Below are 18,423 nucleotides of genomic sequence, written 5' to 3' on the forward strand. Positions count from 1 at the left end.
TGCTTCTCACACAGCCATTTTTTACATATTATTTCGCAGTCTCAGTTCAAGGTCAAAAATATCAGAGGGCAAAAAGAATGTCTCAAGGTTTAAGATTTATCATGACAGGCCTTTGTAATTGCATAAATATTAAATATGTAAAAATAACTGTAAGCACATTATCTCCACATCTCCACATGTTGCTTTAATTTTTAATGTAATCTTTTATCTGCCTTTCCCTCAGCTGGCTGTAGGTTTGTGATTTGCATAGCTAGAATGATCCAGTGCTATCAATTTAATAATGAAGTCACTCATTGAGCACAAGAGGTTTCTAAGGATTATACAAAGCGGTAGGAAAGAAGAGTGTGGAAATGAAATTTTATGTTTCAGGTAAATGGAAAGTTTATTTTAGAGCACATTTTCTCATTGTAAGTTTAATATGGCCACTTTAAAATGAATTTGGAAAACAGAGAAGCAGGAAATAAGCACCCATATTTTCATCTTCTAACCAGTGTTTTATGTTTTGGTCTTTTATACCTACATATATATATTTTTAACATAGGTATAATCATAATTATGTCTATGTGTGTATAATTTTGCAACCTATCTTTTCTCTTATTAAGATGTTTTTCATAATTATAATCTTTATGACTATAAAATAATAATAAAAAGAAAAAGGCATCCAAATTTACTCACCCACTAAGTTTATGGTGGCTAGCAGAACAGAGTGGTTAAGTAGCTGACATTGGAACCAGATGGATCAAATATCAGGTCTGCTACCTAACTGTGCAGATTTGGAAAGGTTAGTAAAGGCTGTGCCTCAATTTCCTCCTCTATAAAATAGGGGTAATAACAGTGTCTCTATTAGAGTGTTCTCGTGAGAATTGAAGGAAATGATCCGTGGAAAGCACTTAGCTTGGCTTTACCATACTAAAACTAAGTGTTATTAAAGACAAAAAAGTCAAATACATTACATTGTTTTTTTTTTTATTTTTTCAAAGAAAGCTCGAGTCCTACAAAACTGTGAGTTTCTTGAGCCATTGCTCTCACCCCAAAAGTTCCTATGTGGCTTTTGCCAGTAACAACTCCTGGCCTTCACCAATAACCAGACTTTGATGGTTAACACTTCTTTGCTTTGGTTTATATTTCAATATGTAAGTATGCTTCCCTAAAAATTTAGCTTGGTTTTACCTGTTATTGAATTTGATATAAGTGGAGCCACACGCGCACCCACGCATACACATGATATCACTCTGTATTAAGAAGCATACAATCTAAGGCTTGGTTTTGTTGTGATGGGAAAGCTTTGGACAGGGAGTCAGAAAACCTGGCTTCTAGTGCAGTCTCCATAGATCTTGGGCAAATCTTTTTGCCGCTTTGTAGCCTCCATGTAAAATGTCTGGATGTGCCAAATGTCTTTGAAGTTTAGAGTACTAAATTATTAAGCCCTTCCTATTTGAGTATTTCGTTAACATATGAAAAATCGGAGCCGAAGAGAATCTAGAGAAAGGTCTGGGGTCTGGTGGAAATAAAACTCCTCTTCCCCAAAATCATGCCAATAATCATGTCAGCAAATAAAAGGCTATAGAAAAATGAAAGTAATGATCCTACATCACAACTAATTTTCCCATCTCTGATACGTGCACATTTAGACATGTTATTGGCCTTAATTATTTTGGGCATAGAGGATATTTTTACTTGGATAAATTATAGCTATGAAGATTTAATGTCAAAAGTTCAGAGTTCAAACAAGCAATCACATAGTATATGTTTTCCTGCAGAGGGTAAGTTTCGAACATTTTATAATGTTCTGTATACATTATATTTATACGATTCTATAAAAGTCTTTGTATTTTTCCCAATGCTGTGGTAAGTTTTGCAGGTCGGCTCACTCAATGTCCATTCTACTCTTCTCTTATGGTGGTTTTCATAATGTAGATACTAGACGCTTAAAACATTTCCTAGATGTCTTTGCACCTACAGCTATGGATATGAATTAGGTCTGTCAGATAAACTCATGCGAGATTTAGAAAACATAAAAGAAGTTGGGACATCCTTCTGACCTCTTTTGGCTGTATTTCTCCTATAATTGAGGTCAAAGAATTAGTTTTCTGCACGGTGTTCGATGATCCATTATTTAGCCCCCTGGAAGACAATAAGCAATTTACAGTTGTGGCAGCAGTAGCATTTGGACTCCACCTTCTACATTAAGGTGATGTTCCTGAAACCTGTATTCCAGTAGTCCTCAGCAGTAATAGCTCCACTGATACATCAACTCTGTATTATATTGGAATCATTCATTCTTGGGGGCTCAGTTTGTAACTCACTTCTTCAATCCTGACATGGATTTTTGTAAGCACCCTCTATTAAATAGCTTCCTGCTTAAAATACCTAGAATTGCTTGTGTTTGTTTATACTGAACCCTGACTGTTACACCCTAAATTTTATTTTGGAAAATCTATTCGCTATAATCCAAGGATTAATATAACATAACCCTATACAATGCTGTATCAAAAAGAGGATTTTAAAGCCAGAAAATGCAAGTTATACCATTTAATAGCTATGTATCCTTAAGTAAGTTATTTAACCTCTGTACCTAAGTTTCCATATATATAAAAGAGATATTAATATACTAATCTTATAGAGTTGTGAGAATTAAATGAGGCAACACAAGTAAAGCATCTAGCATAAACTGGTCACTCACTATATGGTGTTCATTTCTTTCTATCCCCATATTCTACTTCCTTTAATAATAGAGATGATTATTAAAAAATTTAGGGGGAAATTCTCTTTAAAGGACTTTTATTTAAAAAAACCATACAGAAATAAAAAGATTTAGTGCTGATTCACAAAGACAAGAGGAATAGCTTAAATGAAGCTCAAGAGCAAACAGCTCTATTATGAGCCAGAGCGACCCATTATGAGTACTACCAATTCACCCTACCTGGTAGCTCAGGGCCCAAATAATCATTAATTCATTCAACAAGTATTTATTAAGCTTCGACATTGCTAGACACTACTTTACTCATTAAGACACAGCAGTGAATCAAAAGGTCTTGACTTCTAGGAGCTTGCATTATGTTGGGGGAGACAGATGTATAAGTCAATAATTTCAAATAGAAAGACTGTAAAGAAAAGGCGCTCTTACTTCAGCTCACTTTCTCTTACCTTCTCAGCAGTTTATTTTGTTACTTGACTCATTCTCTCTCAGCTTTCTTTCGTGGGAGGGAAAGCACAAAAGGTGAAGATTATGCCAACAATGTCAAGATTCTCTTAGGTAGGTGAGTAGTTTCAGAGTCGGTGAAAGGTCTGGGGCTTGTTACTATTTCATGGATGTCAGCAGAAAACATGAAATGCCTGGATTAGAGACAAATAAACATGTCAAAGGGGCATGAGCATGATGTTGTCACCAGTTTCCCACATCCCCCAAATCTCTTGGGATATAAGGGGAAAGGTCCAGGTTATACATAGTATATTTCTGTCACAGCCAAGGAATATTAAACTTGGAGGATTTGCTGCTTTTATAGTGTTTGTTAAGTAAGCCCGCTCTGTGTTTGGGAGAAGATATTACTTGGTTGCTCAAGGTTGCTCACTGCAAATGCAACCCTGAGAAATAACTTGAGTAATGAGTAGTCAGGGCTTTGCATTCTTGGCATACCCAGAAACGATGTATAGAGATTTCCAGGGCCCTTGCTAGACTGCTTTTCCCAACAGGTAAAGGGGAGAAAATGATTGAACCCTCTATCCTTTATAGTTTTATCCAATCATAATTATGAAATTTTATAAAGTTCTTAGAATTTTGTCCCTACCTCCTTCCACCTTTTCACCTAATGTGTGGCATATGTCAGCATTTAAGACAGACTTAGAGCAGCAGCTGAAAGGGGAAATGATAGATGTTATAGTTATCAAATATAACCTGAGGCTCTTATATAGACACAGATCCTCTTATTGCTAGAGGCATGGAGCAAGACCTCATGCCTTCCAGGAACCTCGCCACTGGCTCTTTTCCTGTTCAAGATTACAATGAGTACTTATTTTAACAAACTGCAAATATGTATTTATGTGAGTAGAGAAAAGAGTAGAATAAAATATGCTCCCAACCCTGAGCACTCCGTACGTGGCCATTGCTCGTGCGTTCTTTAGAAAGGGCTCTTCCTGGATCTCCTCGCACTCGCTTTCCTTGGGCTCTCTAGCTATAGACCAATGCCAGGGAGAGAAAACTATAGACTTGTTGCATGACAAATCAATGGTATCCAATTATCCATGTGGAATCCATTATCCATTTCCCATAATGGCTATTTCAAATGTTCTCTACCCTATTCACCTCTTCATGGAGACCATCTTCCCTTTTGCAGGGAAAATGAAAGGTATTTGGGAAATGCTTTCCTAACATGTCATTTGTTGCCTCTTATAAGTCTACAGCAATGCTGAAAAATAGCTATTACTATCCCAATGTGGCATATTGAAAAATGGAGTTTTCAAGATATTATATAACTTACCCAAAGTCACAAAAGTTGTGTGTCCTGAAGGAATCAGATTGAAACCTTATATGGGCTCTATCCTCAAGTAGCTTCTAGATATCGGAAAATAAAACTTCTCTGTATTTTTCAGAACTATAGGAAGCTCTAGCCTCCTAAGCCACAGAAACATATGCTCAACATGTCAGAATGTTAGCTTCCATTTTTCCTAGATACATTTTCTCATACCATAGGATTAGATCTGAATTTGGTTGTTTCCCTGATGACAGAGCTAATTACTCTGCTCTAAAGGGAGAATGAAACTTATCTTCCTCAAAGCGAAAGGTGTACCCTGGGATAGGCACCTAGGTTAGTTCTGAAGGTGCTGGGGAAACTGGAGTGCTATCTTTCTAGATGTTTAAATTTGAGCTAGGAATGAGGCCGTGGAACTTGGGGACATCTGGAGTAAGGAGGAGACCCTTTTAGGAGAGAAAAAGGAGGACAACTGCCTCCTTCACTTTTATAAGCGGAGAAAAATCATTTTTCCTTGTCTCTTGTCTATGGAGTTATCTGGCCACTCATACAGGAAATTTCACATTGCCTAGGGGTAAGGCCTGAGGCGATACAGTGATGGGGATTAATAGCTCTGGTGGAGAGAATTACTCTGAAAGGGAGAGAGAGAGGGGAGCATGAAGTTCTTATTTACTGTGAAGTAATAAGAAATCTGCCTCTGATCCAGAACGCCTCATGTGTTCATTCAGGATAAAATGAAATGAAGGTGAATAATAAAAATTCAACACTAAACATTTGAGAGGAGTGATAACAAATATTTCCAGACCATGAGATAAACTGTTTGAATATTTGAAGAGATATAATGTTTGAGCTTCACTGTGTAGAAAGGGTCAGAGTTTGCTGGTAGACAAGGCAGCTGGAGAAGAGTCCAAATCTAAATAATCATACTAAGGATCTGTTCAAGTTTTTATAAAATTGTCCCTTTCTTCAAGGTACTTTACTTCCATATGTCACAAAATTGTCACATTAACTTTATTAGAATGAGACACTTTACCGCCATATTCTAGAATATAGTTCTAATAACTGTACAAATTGACAATGCCAGCAATACAGATGGCATCTCTTAGAGATGTTCAGCGTGCATTCTGTACAACCATACATAGTGGCCCTGTTTGCGTGGCTCATTAAGGAGAAAGCAAGTTGTTCAGCATGACTAGAGTGAAGATTATATCTGAAAGAGAGGTAGGAGACAATGCTGAATAAAAAGGCAGAAGTCAGAACTTGAAAGAACTTAGGGTTCATACTAAAGTGAATAGAATCAAACCTGAAGGTGGTTGGAAACTGCTGATGGATTTTAAGCAAGAAAGTGTGATTGACATTTAAAACATGGAATATTGGGAAAGTGGTGACAGTAGGGCAGAATGTCAGGAGACCTGGTAGGAGAAAGACCAGATGATAGTGGGAGTTGGAAGCGATATGGAGGAGGCTGACTTCTTTGATCTCAGAGGGAAGGAGGCATTCTTCCTTTCTAGACCGATTCTCTCTGCCAGATCCATCACTGTATCTTCTTCTCTACCACCCTGATCTCTCATTTAACTTCTTTTTCCCATGTCTTCCATCTCTCTCTCCACTTGCTCTATCCCTGCAGCCTTTCATTGCCCCAATATGCCAAAGTCTTGCTTCTGTTCACCCCTATTTTTTTGCATAAGTATTTCCCCCTGAGTTAGAATGGCTTTGCTCACCCTTCAGATGAGGAAAGTCCTACCTCTCTAAGTAACAAGTGGTTGAGCAGCCCCTAAGCAGCAGCATGGTGGCTAACACAGCCACAAGGACCACTACCGAGCTGCTAGGTTAGCTTGCCACACTTCTAGAGATTCAGCCAGGAAGATGACCACAGGCTCAACTCAATTCAGACAATTTATTACTTATACAGCAAAAACAATATCAGCATGGTGTCGCCAACCATCTTTAGTCCTGTAGAATGACACTAACTGGAGGGATCTGATGACAGAGACAGAAGTAATGGGTCGATCTGCTAGAGAGGCCATCTAAACCATAGCCAGGCAGTTCTAGACTTACACAAAAGCTTATGGCAGTAAGGTGGAAAGTCCTGTGTGCAACTGAAACTAGGGAGATGTGTGAGAAATGGTTTTATGGCAGCCTTCTGCAAGACTCCTCTTGGCAGTTTCTCACAAGAAATATCTCTCCTTGGTTAAGGAGGAATTTCAGGGCATTCCAACAAGACTCTGGTTAGACTTGTCTGTCTGGCCTATGTGAAGACATGTATGGTCATGTGGTGGCAGAGCCGTCTTCCAATAACTACCCCCTGACTTTTCATGTAGTCAAGTAAGAATTATTTTCAGTTCAGCTCACCCATTAGATTACCTAATTAACTGTACTGATTAATTGTAGGGGCTTGGGCCAAATCTTTTCTGTTTGTCTTAGGCCACATAAAATGAGAGTGACTATGACTCCTAGCAGGATGATCAGGCCAACTTGAAGGATAAATCATAAAAAGGCCCCCATCCAGAGCTATGCAGTGTCTCAGGTGCTGCTGAAACTGACCTTAGCAAGACACACTACTTTCATTAAGAAATGGATTGCTCCATCTTCCCTGATTCATTAGTCCAAACGCAGCAACAGGTTTTGGTATTTAAATATATTCTACCTTGACCAGCCAGCAGGAAGCCTGGGGCAATGTGATTGTCTAGAATCATTTGCGTTATAGAGTTCAGACAAGTTTATATTTGTTGGGCCTAATGTCCATATAAGAAGTAGTACATTATTGGGGGCATGAACTATATTAGAAGTATAAATATCATTTATTATACAACAAGGATCAGCCAATTTTGTGCCCCTTGTGATGGACAAACTCCTTGATTGGAGCTAAAAAATTCCTGCAAAGTAGGCTGGAGTGCTTTGGAGGAAACAATCTTTCCATCAGAGCCAACCAGCCTAGCCCTTATAGAACAGGCTGCCGTAGGTGAACTACATTCTGCTAATAGATTTCTAGTGACTTCAGCAACAGCATTGCTGACATGGGGGTCAAGGTTTGATACTTCAGTGTTCAAAGGAACAGCTGTTAAGTTTTTGTCAGTAGGGTCAGGATGGAATGAAAGATGCAGCAATCAGTTAAATTTGGAGCAGTACTTATAGTCTAGAGAAAGCATATAAGAAAATTTGTTTTTTTTTTTGTTTTTTTTGTTTGTTTGTTTTTTCTTAGATGATAGAGAGTCTGACAATATTATTAGGCCTGGGGGAACCATATCAATGTCTGTCATCTCGGGTGGAGGTCATCCACTTGAAAGGTCAACAGCCCTTAGTTTAAGATCTAAGGACTGAGGATCTAAGTCCTGTGATCTAAGGATCTAGGATCTAAGTTAAGAATGGGTAGTTACCAAAGCATTCTGAGTTGAGAGGCCAGGCCAAGTGTCCTTGAGGTAAGAGTCGAGAGAAGTTAGTGATTCTTCTCCCAAATCTTGATTTCCCAGGGTTTAGGGTGTTCTTTTCCTACCATCTGGATTGTTGCTGTCCTTTCATAGCCACATGATTGGTATGACCAGTCTCTGCAGCAATCACTTCACTCTTTTTACCCATCCTCATATCTAACCCACACCATTTGCTTGGATTCATCTCTCAGTGGCTTTTTCCTTGTATAGTTTTACTATCCTTGAACTTACCCCAACCTTGAGGTACGGGCCTTGCCAGGACTTTAGAGTTGTCACCTCATAGTTGGTCTCTAGTTCAAATATATCTTACTAAAGCATCTAAAATACCTGCTACCACCTGCTCATCAGATTTAATCAGCATAATGTTTTCATTATGAGCAACCAAAATGAACCAGTGTAGTATTTTGTGGAATATCAATATGATCAACATCTCTGTAGACTATATTAAGAAGAATCGATAAACCATAGAGGATGTAATGCGAAGGTATACTGTTGCCCTGATAAGTAAAAGCCAGCTGCTTCTGGTGGTTTTTATAAATTAGTATAGCGAAGATGGCATTAGCCAAGTCAATAGCTGTTTACCAGGTGCTATGTTGATTTGTTTCAGTAAAAATACTGCATCTGAAACAGCAGCCACAATTGAAATTACCTCCTATAATTAAGTTTATAACAGTCCAAAGTCATTCTCCAAGATTCATATGACTTCTGCACTGGCCAATCCAGTGAGTTAAGTGGGAATATGACTTAACTGCTTCTTTCGAATCTTTTATGGTAGCATTAGTTGCTTCTGGTTTACTATTTTGGAAGGGAGCGAAAGTTCCAGGAACTTCCCACTTAGATCTTTGTATTGTAATGGGCCTCGAACTCTGGATAAGAAGCCAATGTGTAGTTAGTGTCAGTTCTAGGACTGAGAAAATAACCACACAACAGGTATGCGGATCAACTGAACAAATTGAACCATCTGTGAGTTGGACATGAACAAAGACTTCCTCTGTCTACTGACCATGATAAACTCCAAGTTTGTTGGAGGGTCACAATGGTGTTTTGTGTCCCTAAGAATAAGCATCAGTTCAGAGCCAGTGTCCAGTAAACTTCAAAAGATTTGCGTATTTCCTTGTCTCCAATGCACCATCACTCTAGTAAATGGTCACATATCTTTTGGGGGAAGATTTGGGGGAACATTTACAATGTGTACTGGTGGCAGTGGTGTAAGGTCCTTCCGAAAGGGGACCCAGACCCTCCTTCAATCAAGGGGTTCAGAGTCTGTGAATTATTTAGGTCTGAAAACTAAGCAAGAGGCTGTAATTATCCACTGTGGTGACTCACGTCAGGTTTTAGTCACTTGATTTAGAACTTTTCCTGTTATAAATATCAAGCAGTACTCTATTAGTATTATGCAACCTATCTATTTTGTTCCTAGGCCATCTGTGTGGACCAAGGCAGTCTGATTGTCTATACACAACTGCTGCCCTTAAAGGCAGATGTACCCACTTTATCTCTGGTGATTAAATAATGCTTGGACTCTGCTATTCGGGATCCTGTCATCCCCACTGAAATCAAGGAGCCCATCTCAATAATGGCATCCTCTACAGTCATACATGGCCTACAGAGGGGAACATCTCACTAATGTATTTCTCAATTATTCAGTGAAGGGAGTGTCTTCTGCGCCTTTGCATGGAATATAGTCGAGAGATGGGTTTGCAGGTTCCATATGATAAGTCTCAAACTTTTGGATTCCCTGTTCCACATCATATCAGGGAAGCTCTGGCATCTTAACCTCACAAATTGTAGGCCACCACTAAGTCCAAGTTTGTACGAATCAACCAAATAAGCTGAAGACTACAGGTAAAACAATAAAAATAAAATGCTTAATAAAAATAATTACTAACTACAATAGGGGATTAAAGTAATGAGAGATTCACTAGTGAGAAGAGAATCCTAGAGAATACAGAAATAGCAGCTCTAAAGGGCTAACTTTAACCCTTGGGCTGGGAAATAGAGTTCTCAAAGAAGAGGTTCCCCCAGCCCCTTCCAGGGCTAAGATTCAGTCCTTATTGAAGAGGGAACAGCCTGGCTCACTGAATGGCAGAGAAGTCATTGTGATGTCACACCTTCATAACTCGTTGGAAATCTGCCTCTGGAATTTGTTTCAAAATTGGTCTCTACATGCCTGGAAAGCCATTTACAGGGTAGTGTCCCACTTTACGCCTTTCACTACAAAACCTAGCTTTGGGGACGTGAGAAAAAAACTGCTGCCCCCCCCCCCCGCCCCCAAAGCACTACAGGAGCTTGGCACTGGAGACACCCAGGTATGCTACAAGAGCTTGCCTACCAATAAAACAAAACCAAGAAGAAAACTCCTTTTCCCCGCTGTAATGTCCCTTCAGCTCCATCTACTGACAAAGCTTCAGACCCTGCTGGCGAAGGCAAACTTACTTTAAAAGGCCCAGATCCATTTTCACAGCGCAGTCAAAAAGGGTGAATTTTCAGTTGCGAGGTAGTAAGTCAATAACCGGCACAAAAATCATTTCTCAGGTTTCCCTCATTGATTTGGTAGCCAGATGTAGATGTCTACACCTGCCTGGAGAGTATTTTGGCAGACTCCTTTCCCTCAGGTTTCACCAAGAGGTCACCAAAAGCAACGGAGGAAAAGATGAGTCTGAACAGAATTCGCCACCCCCTTCTCTTTTCTCTTCCTACGGCTCCTCCTGGAGTTCCCGTCTAAGGCACGCGAGGCTCGAGTCCTCAAGGACAGGAAGCCTGGACAGCGGAATGGAAGTGGGTAGAAAGCGCAGCCTCCGTGGAACGTGGGCTGCGGGCCGCCCCCCAGGTCAGAACAGCCGCCCGAGGTCTTCCCACCGCCAGGGTGCAGGGAGGCGGAGGCGGGCGGGCGCGCGCTGTGACTGGGCGCCGGGGGGCCCGCCCCGTCATCCCGACGAGTCGGGAAGGGGCGGGGCCAGCGAGCTGCTGGGCTCCGGGGCTGCGGGCGCCGAATGACCCAGTGGCTGCCGCGCCGCGGCTGTTTCCTCCTGCTAGTGGCGGGCGGTTAGGAACGCCGAGTGGCGCTGGAGAACCGGCGCTTCCTCCGTAGCCGCCGCCGCCATCTCCGCGTTAGCGGGGCGGGAAGGCGGGAGGGAGGGGACTTGCGGCTGCAGCTGGAGCGGGCTTCTCTCCGGGGACGGTCCTCTCCTTGCTCTCCCTTTCCTCCTCCGCGCGCCGTCGCCGCCTGCCCCCTGCGCCCTCCCTGCGTAGCGCGGCTCGGGGAGGGGAGAGGAAGGAGCGGCAGGGGGCGGCAGAGGCCGGCGGGGGGCTGCGAGTTCGGAGGCAACTCCTGCCCGATCCGCGCGTCTCCGCGCCCAGGGCGCTTCCCGGCCCTGCCTGGGCGGCGGCAGCGGCGGCAGCAGGAAGGGGCTCAGGCCGGGGAGGCGGGGGCCGCGCGGCGGGGGCGGAGCCGGCAGTCCCGGCGCTAACTTGTGGGGCCCGGCTCCTCCCGACCTGGTTCTTTCCTCTAGGCTCCTGGGACCCATCTCCGCGCCACCGGCCCCCGAGCCGCCGTACCCGCAACCCCTGGGTGCGGAGGACCCGCGTGCCCTTGTCGAGAAAACTTTTCCTGCGGACTCGGGTCGGGGCGGCGGTGGCAGGAAGTCAGGGCAGCGACCTCTCGTCTGCCTGCGGCGCTCGCCCCGCCGGGTACCAGCGCTAAGCTCGAGACCAAGTTTTCGGGAGCCCCTTTCGGGCTGCAGGCTGGGCTCGCCTCGGGAGGAACGCCCGGCCCCAGGGAGAGCGGCGGGCCAGGGCGAAGGCCGAGGGCGCGTGGCGGTGCCGGGACCCTCGCCCCCAGCCGAAAGCGCGGAAGACACGAGCTGGGAGCCACCGGCGGCCGCCTCCGGGAGTCCAGGGTCTGCCTCCTCCGGGTGATCACTGTCCTGGCCCCGAGTCTATCGAGGAAAATGAAGTTAAGTCGCCAGTTCACCGTGTTCGGCAGCGCGATCTTTTGCGTGGTGATCTTCTCGCTCTACCTGATGCTGGACCGGGGTCACTTAGACTACCCCAGGAGCCCGCGCCGCGAGGGCTCCTTTCCCCAGGTAAGCACCAGGGGCGCGGAGCTCCGAGAGGGCAGGCGTGGGGGCCCCTAGTTACCCGCTGTTTCTCGACCTTTCTCTCCCTCCGAGACTCCGCGCCGGGGCAAGGAGAGCCCTAATTGGGGGAGGATCCGAGCCCCTTCCCGCTCGGTTTTGCAGCGTTGGGACGGCAGTGACCGCGACCCGGGAGCCTCCTCCTTCCGGGCGCCCCAGTTAACAAAGTGCCGGGCAGCATGCGGTGGCGGGATCGCATTCGGGGGGAAGTGGCTATGTTCCCGCAGTCGCACCCGGGCCTTTTAGGGTGGCCTCGGGCACCTGCTGGCCGGCGAACGGGCGCGGCGTGAGGCTCTCCCTGGCCTGATCAGCGCCGGGTTACCGCTTTTGGGTAACCCCCTCGCCCCACACAGGGTTAAGCTGCACAGATCTCCTGCGCGCATCCAGTCGTGGAAGTGGATCACACAGACTCCATCGGGGCGGTGTTTTTACCGTGCTGTCTCTTAAGAAATAAACAGAAGTTTATTTCGTGTTGCAGACCTTAGGTTTTAGTGTCGTCATTTTTCAGCTATTACATCGGGTTTGTTTGGAGCAGACGTTGTAGCCTAGTGGGGAAGCGTGTGTCATACTCCAGCCGGAAGCTGTGGGGCGCTCAGCCCTGTGCCCAGTGTTGCAGTTGTCAAACGAGTTAGGAAAACGACCCATCTTCAGTGTTTTATTTGAAGTTACTAAAAATAAGCGAACGGAGACAACCGATTTTATTTGGAAGGATAACCGCGCCGCGTGTATTTCAGTTTCTAGATTTTTTTTTTTTTGCCAGTGACCAGTATACTTAAGAAATTTTAATGAAACTGGAAGTTCTGTAGTGACCCCCCTGTAATGAATGAACCTGAAGAACTCAAAACCCGGACAAGCTGATCTTACAACTGCTTGACTCAGGGATAGAGAAACATAAGAGTGAACAAGTTGACGTTTTAATTTTTTTGTGTGTCTGACATTTTAAATGATCAGAGTATCCTAGCCGTTTGTTCTTGTGATATGCTAGCGCAAAAAGCTTGAATTTTTAAAAATTAAACTACTAACTTTACCTAAATTGTTATGAAAGTGAAAAAAGATCCCTTTGTGGATGCTATCATGAATACAGAATACTCAAAATATTTTGCAGGAGAGAGGTATTGAAAATCTTGTAAACAGATATATGAAAAGTTTTAAAAAGCTCTACTTCTCCTAAGTAGTGTGATTGGGTAAATATACTGAGATAAGCACTACGGGATATCTTTGAATCTTGACTTTAGAGTTTGTCCAGTGCTTTTTGATAAAATAGGATAAAAGTTTTAAAAAGGGTAAACTCTGTGAAGCAAGAGCAAAAGGAGTTCTAATCCTTGTTTAATATGCTCTTTAATAATTTTAGGGCTAAACTTACTGTGCTCCCCCACCCACATAACCCTATTTTCAGAATTTATTCATTATAGGGAAAAGCAAAACAACTGATATATTTTACTTCTATTGTTATCTTTAATAATGTCCTTTGGCTTTAGTTTGATCACTTAGAAATGATTTATGGAAACATCTGGGGCAGAGGTTCTCTCGCAGCCTTGACATTTTACTGTCTCTAAAGAACTGAGTGACCCATTCAGTTACTAGGAAATCTTAGACAAAGTTAATTCTAGTATTTTAATATCCAGCCTTAGTCTTGTCAAGGGCCTGAAGTTCTGCTTAGAGCTTAATACATTTGATGGAAAGTGACAGTGGATCCTGGAAGAGAAGGCCCTGTGTGTTTTCTGTTTCTTGTGCAAGAGGAGGAGAGGGTTTGGTAGGTGGAGCTTTTTATACTTAAGGATGTCTTTCTCAGATTTTCAGTACTGGATTTTCGGTGCAAGAAGGCACCCTTTGCTGATTGAGTTTTGAAGATCCAGTGAATCCCCAAGCAGGTGGACAAGATAAACGTGCTGTAAGCCCAACTCATGAGTCTGACATCAGCCTATGTGTTTTCCATGATAAACATGACTCCCACAACCATTATCCAGTAGGTAAGGAAACTGAGGCACAGAGAGGTGAACTAGCCCAAAGTCACACAGCTAAAAGCTAAATAGGTGATCTTTGGAGTCTAGGCTCTCAGCTGCTAGCTGTCCTGCCTCTTAGTAATTCTTTGCCTACTGTTAGACCCCAGCCTGCTTATGGAAAGATCTGATGGAGAAGCTAGAGCATGTTACTCTGTGGCTCCTTAGCTTATGACTTTTTTTTTGAAAGGAACATTTTATATGAAGCCCTAATGAATATGCTCCTTTTTTCTGAAACATTTAATGCTTGAGATTTATATCTCTCCCAGAATGTCTTCTAGCTCACTTCAGAGCTAAACATTATAATGAAAAACATTACGTAGCACAGCATTCAGCATTTGAGTTGATTATTATTTTTTTCACTACTTCTGTTATGTAAACCTTAATTTGATGAGAACACCAAACGTAGTAAAACTAAGTTATAATGTATTATATTTCTTTGTTGAGTTTGGGTACTAAATTCCGTAGTCTTATTAGAGCCAAGTTAGTCACTAGATATCATTTTTGATGTCTAATAGAGTGATTTATCTAGAAAGAGATTGATTTCCTCTGATGTATCCATTTTAGTTTCTTTCAGTTAATACTCTGTAGTCCATCTGGTAAGCAAGATATATTTTAAAACCATCCTAGATTGAGAGCAACCAATTTGCTGTTGTTCTGGCTTTCACTGTTTCCTTCCTCCCACAACCCTGTTTTCCACCACTTGACCAGACTCAGGGGCAAAAGTCGGCCCAACTCAGGGTGCTCCAGTTTCTCTCACCCTGGGGCAGCTAGCTGACCGCAGCTAAGTTAGTCTTTGGAAGGCTTTCCCTGTACTTCTGGGAGGAATTCCTTTGAGACCTGGAGTCAACAGTTGACCTTTACTGTTTTAATTTAAGTTGTATATTTTAGGGTTAATAAACCTCAGCTAGAAAAATTAATAAAAGTTTTTCATTAATTTTACTTAAAAATTCATTCTGAGAGAGTTTGGCCAGGCCCTAATGCCCTGAAGATGCTTTGAGGTAATGTAAGAATTTTCACAGTTGGAAAAGAGAAACACAGTCTTCCTGAAATTCTTTATCACTTCTTACAAGCAGATTTCACAAGTTGTTTACTATCAACAGTGTGTATAATACGATATCTTATGTTTGGATCTAGAGAATTAAATTAATGAGCTAGGTTTTATATAACAAATGCTCAATCTTTAAATAACTAGTGTAGCATACGACCATAGGGATTAATATTAACTCTTGGGACCGATAGAAAATGTGAAAATGAAGTTCAGATTTTATCTTTGTGCCCAGATAACATTTATCAAGTAAGAAAGTGAGAATGTCATTACATAAGTATTTGATTGAAAGACATTGGATGGTGGGGACTTTCATGTCTTTTTGTTTTTTTAAACTTTTACTGTGCAAATATAACACATATATAAAAATATACCTAAACGTATTACATCTCTAGTACCTATTTAAAGGTCCAACATCATTAATGTTTAATGAAAGTTGTCCTCAATCCCCCAATTGTTTTATCTTGCTTTCAGAAATCTGTGAACCTTAATGATATATTGAAAAATATGATCTTCCTTGCTTCTCCAGACTCCAGTGCACTCTGTTTATAAACTACAGCACTTGTTACTGAGATTTGTGCGGGTGTATATTCGGGAGTTTGTTTCATTTCTTTTGGTATAATGTTTAAGATCTGTGACTTTTGGGAAGTAATAGAACTTTGACAGTAGTGGCAACCAAGCATTCAGGAGAAATGCAAGAACAAGAAAGTCTCTGGAAAGGCTGGGCTCTACCCACTCCTGAGTCCAGCAGTCCTGCAGGACTCCTTCTGCCCAGCATACTTCATAAAACTCAAGCTTACTGCATATACATACACCAACTGGGGCAGACACCTGTGAGTACATCTGGTCTAAAGGCTCAAGTTTATTATTTTTTCAATGGAATTGAATGTGTTGTTCCCAGATCAGCACTGCTCTCAGGGCCTAAACAAATACGTTTGTTTGGGAGATGTTGCAATCCCATTTATTTACAGGAGATTTTCTCTGTTACCTATTAATTAGCAATAAGGGATAGCTAGGCTGTGGGTAGGCAAAGCATTGCCTAAAATTACCAGTTTTATTATTATTATTATTTTTTACTTTGAGTCAGCTAGTACTTTTTGTGATAGGTGTTGAAACTTTTGACTGACCTAAGTGTTGAGATTTTCCTAGAAGGAGTAGTTCAGTAGCTGCTGCTGATCCAATGCTTAATTATTAGCTTCTTTGAGTCCAACAGTCTGAGTTTTCCCTTGTTGTTCCCTCACTTCCATACAGATCTTTAAAAAAATGGGAGAATATTCAACAGCTGGGATATGATTTCTGGTTGCTGGATTGTAAAGTCATTGTGATTTGGCCCCTTCTGTCTTGATGGTCAAGTTCTTGGCAGCATCAGCTTTTACAGTATACGTAGAACTAAGGAGAGGAGGAGGAACTCTAAAGGAGTAAATTTTGCTTCTTTTCATAGTTACGATTAGTAGGTTGATCAGGAGAGGAAGTAGACTATTTTAACTAAACCGGGTTTCCTTTTCAGTTACAGATTTCAAACTAAACTGCTAATTTTAAGGTTGAAACCATGCTTAGGTACAAACAAGTGTGGGGGTTGATTGTACTGAAATGGAGTTAAGACCTAGTGCTTGGGTATTGCTAAATTTGCCTTGTGATAGGGAGGAAGTAAATCATTTGATTTGAATAAACTCTGTTGAGATCATAACTAGCCTTTCTGTGAGATGGTACACTTAAGGTAATGTTCTTTGTACTTTTATGCAGACAAGCGCATAGTGGGTATCCAGTAAATATTTTATGTTATATTTGAAAATCTAACATCCTGTTTTCTAAAGAAAAGAAAAACCTGAAGCACTTCAGTTTAAAACTGTACATACTCTACCTTTGGCTGCCTAACGCCTCATTGCTATTAACAGTTTGGGCTGGATAATTCTTTCGAGTTAGGGGCTATCTTATGCATTCATTGTAAGATGTTTACCAGCATCTCTGATGTCCACTCAGAATATGTCAGAAACACCTTTTTCCCTTCCTTCCCCCAATTGTAGCAACCAAAAATATCTCCACCTTGCTAAATGTCCTCGGGGGGGAAAAAAAATCAACCCTCTTGAAAACCAGTTTGGCTGCAGTGACAGGAAAGGCCTATTCTTTACCCCCACTGTGCTTTCTTAGCATTTTGCATTTTAAAAATGAGTGATCAAAGGGCTTAATTCTAGCACTCAAAAGGATAACTAACATTTTTTGATGATTGAAATATATCCTTTCTGTGGGTGCCTAAAATTCACTTACATTTTTTTTAGGATTCTAAATTGCAATATGTTACAATAAATACAAGGGTAGATTATGTTCATATGCAAGTTTTTAAAAAATGGAAGATTATTATAATGAAAATTCTTTAAGATCGAATATACTTATTCTGAGAAAAGCATTATGGTCAGGTGATAGTAAATAGATCATCTTTTACTTTCTGCAAGCTGAATTAGAGGTTGGCAGTAGTTCAGGTTTATTCCTTTTGCCTTTTAGCACAGGAAGATAAGATATATTGATTAGTAACAAGGTAGTATGAAAGTCGTATGCAAAAATAATTTGAGAAGTCTGGAATTTTCTTAGGCAAGCTATTTCCTTTTTTCAGTGTATCACTTTGTTTTATTTCTGTTAATTCTGGTTACTGCATTTTGTATCCCTTCTTGAGATAAGAAAATCAGGGATAGAAACTGGGAAATAAACTGCATAGAGACTTTTCTCCTGTTCATTTCATTTTGTTCTAAGTAGCCTTTTTTAAGAAAGGAGGGTGGAGGCAGGGGTAGGAAAAGAATGGCATTCTTAGCAAATATCCTTCCTTCCCTTTGTCTTCAAGGCCTCTGGTCTTGAACTCTGCCTGCCTAAGTCAGCTAACTGTGCCAAATATAATGTGCCACCTGTTTTTGTAGGACTGCAGATAAGGATGGTTTTTATGTTTTTAATAAGTTAAATATTTTGTTGCATAACCACACTCATTCCTCTATGAATTGTGCTGTAAGGGCAGAAGTATATAGTTGTGACAGAAACTGTGGCCCACACACACACACAGAAAGGCCAAAACATTTACTATCTGGCCTTTACAGAAAAAAATTTCCAATTCCTGGTTTAAACTACGTTTCTTTTAACATTGGAGGCATATAATGTGGGTAGATCTGTTGAAGCAGAGTAGGTTAATTAAAAACAAAAAAATTCTCATAAACTGGTTATTACATTATCATTAGTCAAATTTGGTTTGTATTTTGAGAGTGTGATTTAAAACTAGTTTTATCTTCATGTTTCTGAAATTTCCAGGTATCTTTGGGGAATTTTCATGCTGGAGCATGGACATGTTTGACATGTTTAATT

General features: G+C 41.5%; 1 protein-coding gene and 1 long non-coding RNA gene across 2 annotated transcripts in view; one reads left to right on the forward strand and one right to left on the reverse strand.

The window, feature by feature from the left end:
- Nucleotides 1–945: 945 nt before the first annotated feature.
- Nucleotides 946–11,010, reverse strand: LOC111743032. The gene is made up of 3 exons (XR_002781568.1): nucleotides 10,334–11,010; nucleotides 3,148–3,336; nucleotides 946–2,124 (listed from the first exon to the last, which is right to left on the reverse strand). It is a non-coding gene; the product is annotated as an uncharacterized LOC111743032 (long non-coding RNA).
- A 369-nt stretch (nucleotides 11,011–11,379) lies between these two features.
- MAN2A1 (mannosidase alpha class 2A member 1) overlaps nucleotides 11,380–18,423 on the forward strand; it is a 158,030-nt gene continuing 150,986 nt past the window's right edge. The window contains exon 1 of the mRNA XM_011365152.2: nucleotides 11,380–11,982. Within this exon, the coding sequence (XP_011363454.1) occupies nucleotides 11,848–11,982 (135 nt within the window). The 5' untranslated portion in view covers nucleotides 11,380–11,847. The remainder of the gene's footprint in view (nucleotides 11,983–18,423) is intronic.

Source organism: Pteropus vampyrus, unplaced genomic scaffold, assembly GCF_000151845.1.
Source record: "Pteropus vampyrus isolate Shadow unplaced genomic scaffold, Pvam_2.0 Scaffold106, whole genome shotgun sequence".
NCBI lineage: Eukaryota > Metazoa > Chordata > Mammalia > Chiroptera > Pteropodidae > Pteropus > Pteropus vampyrus.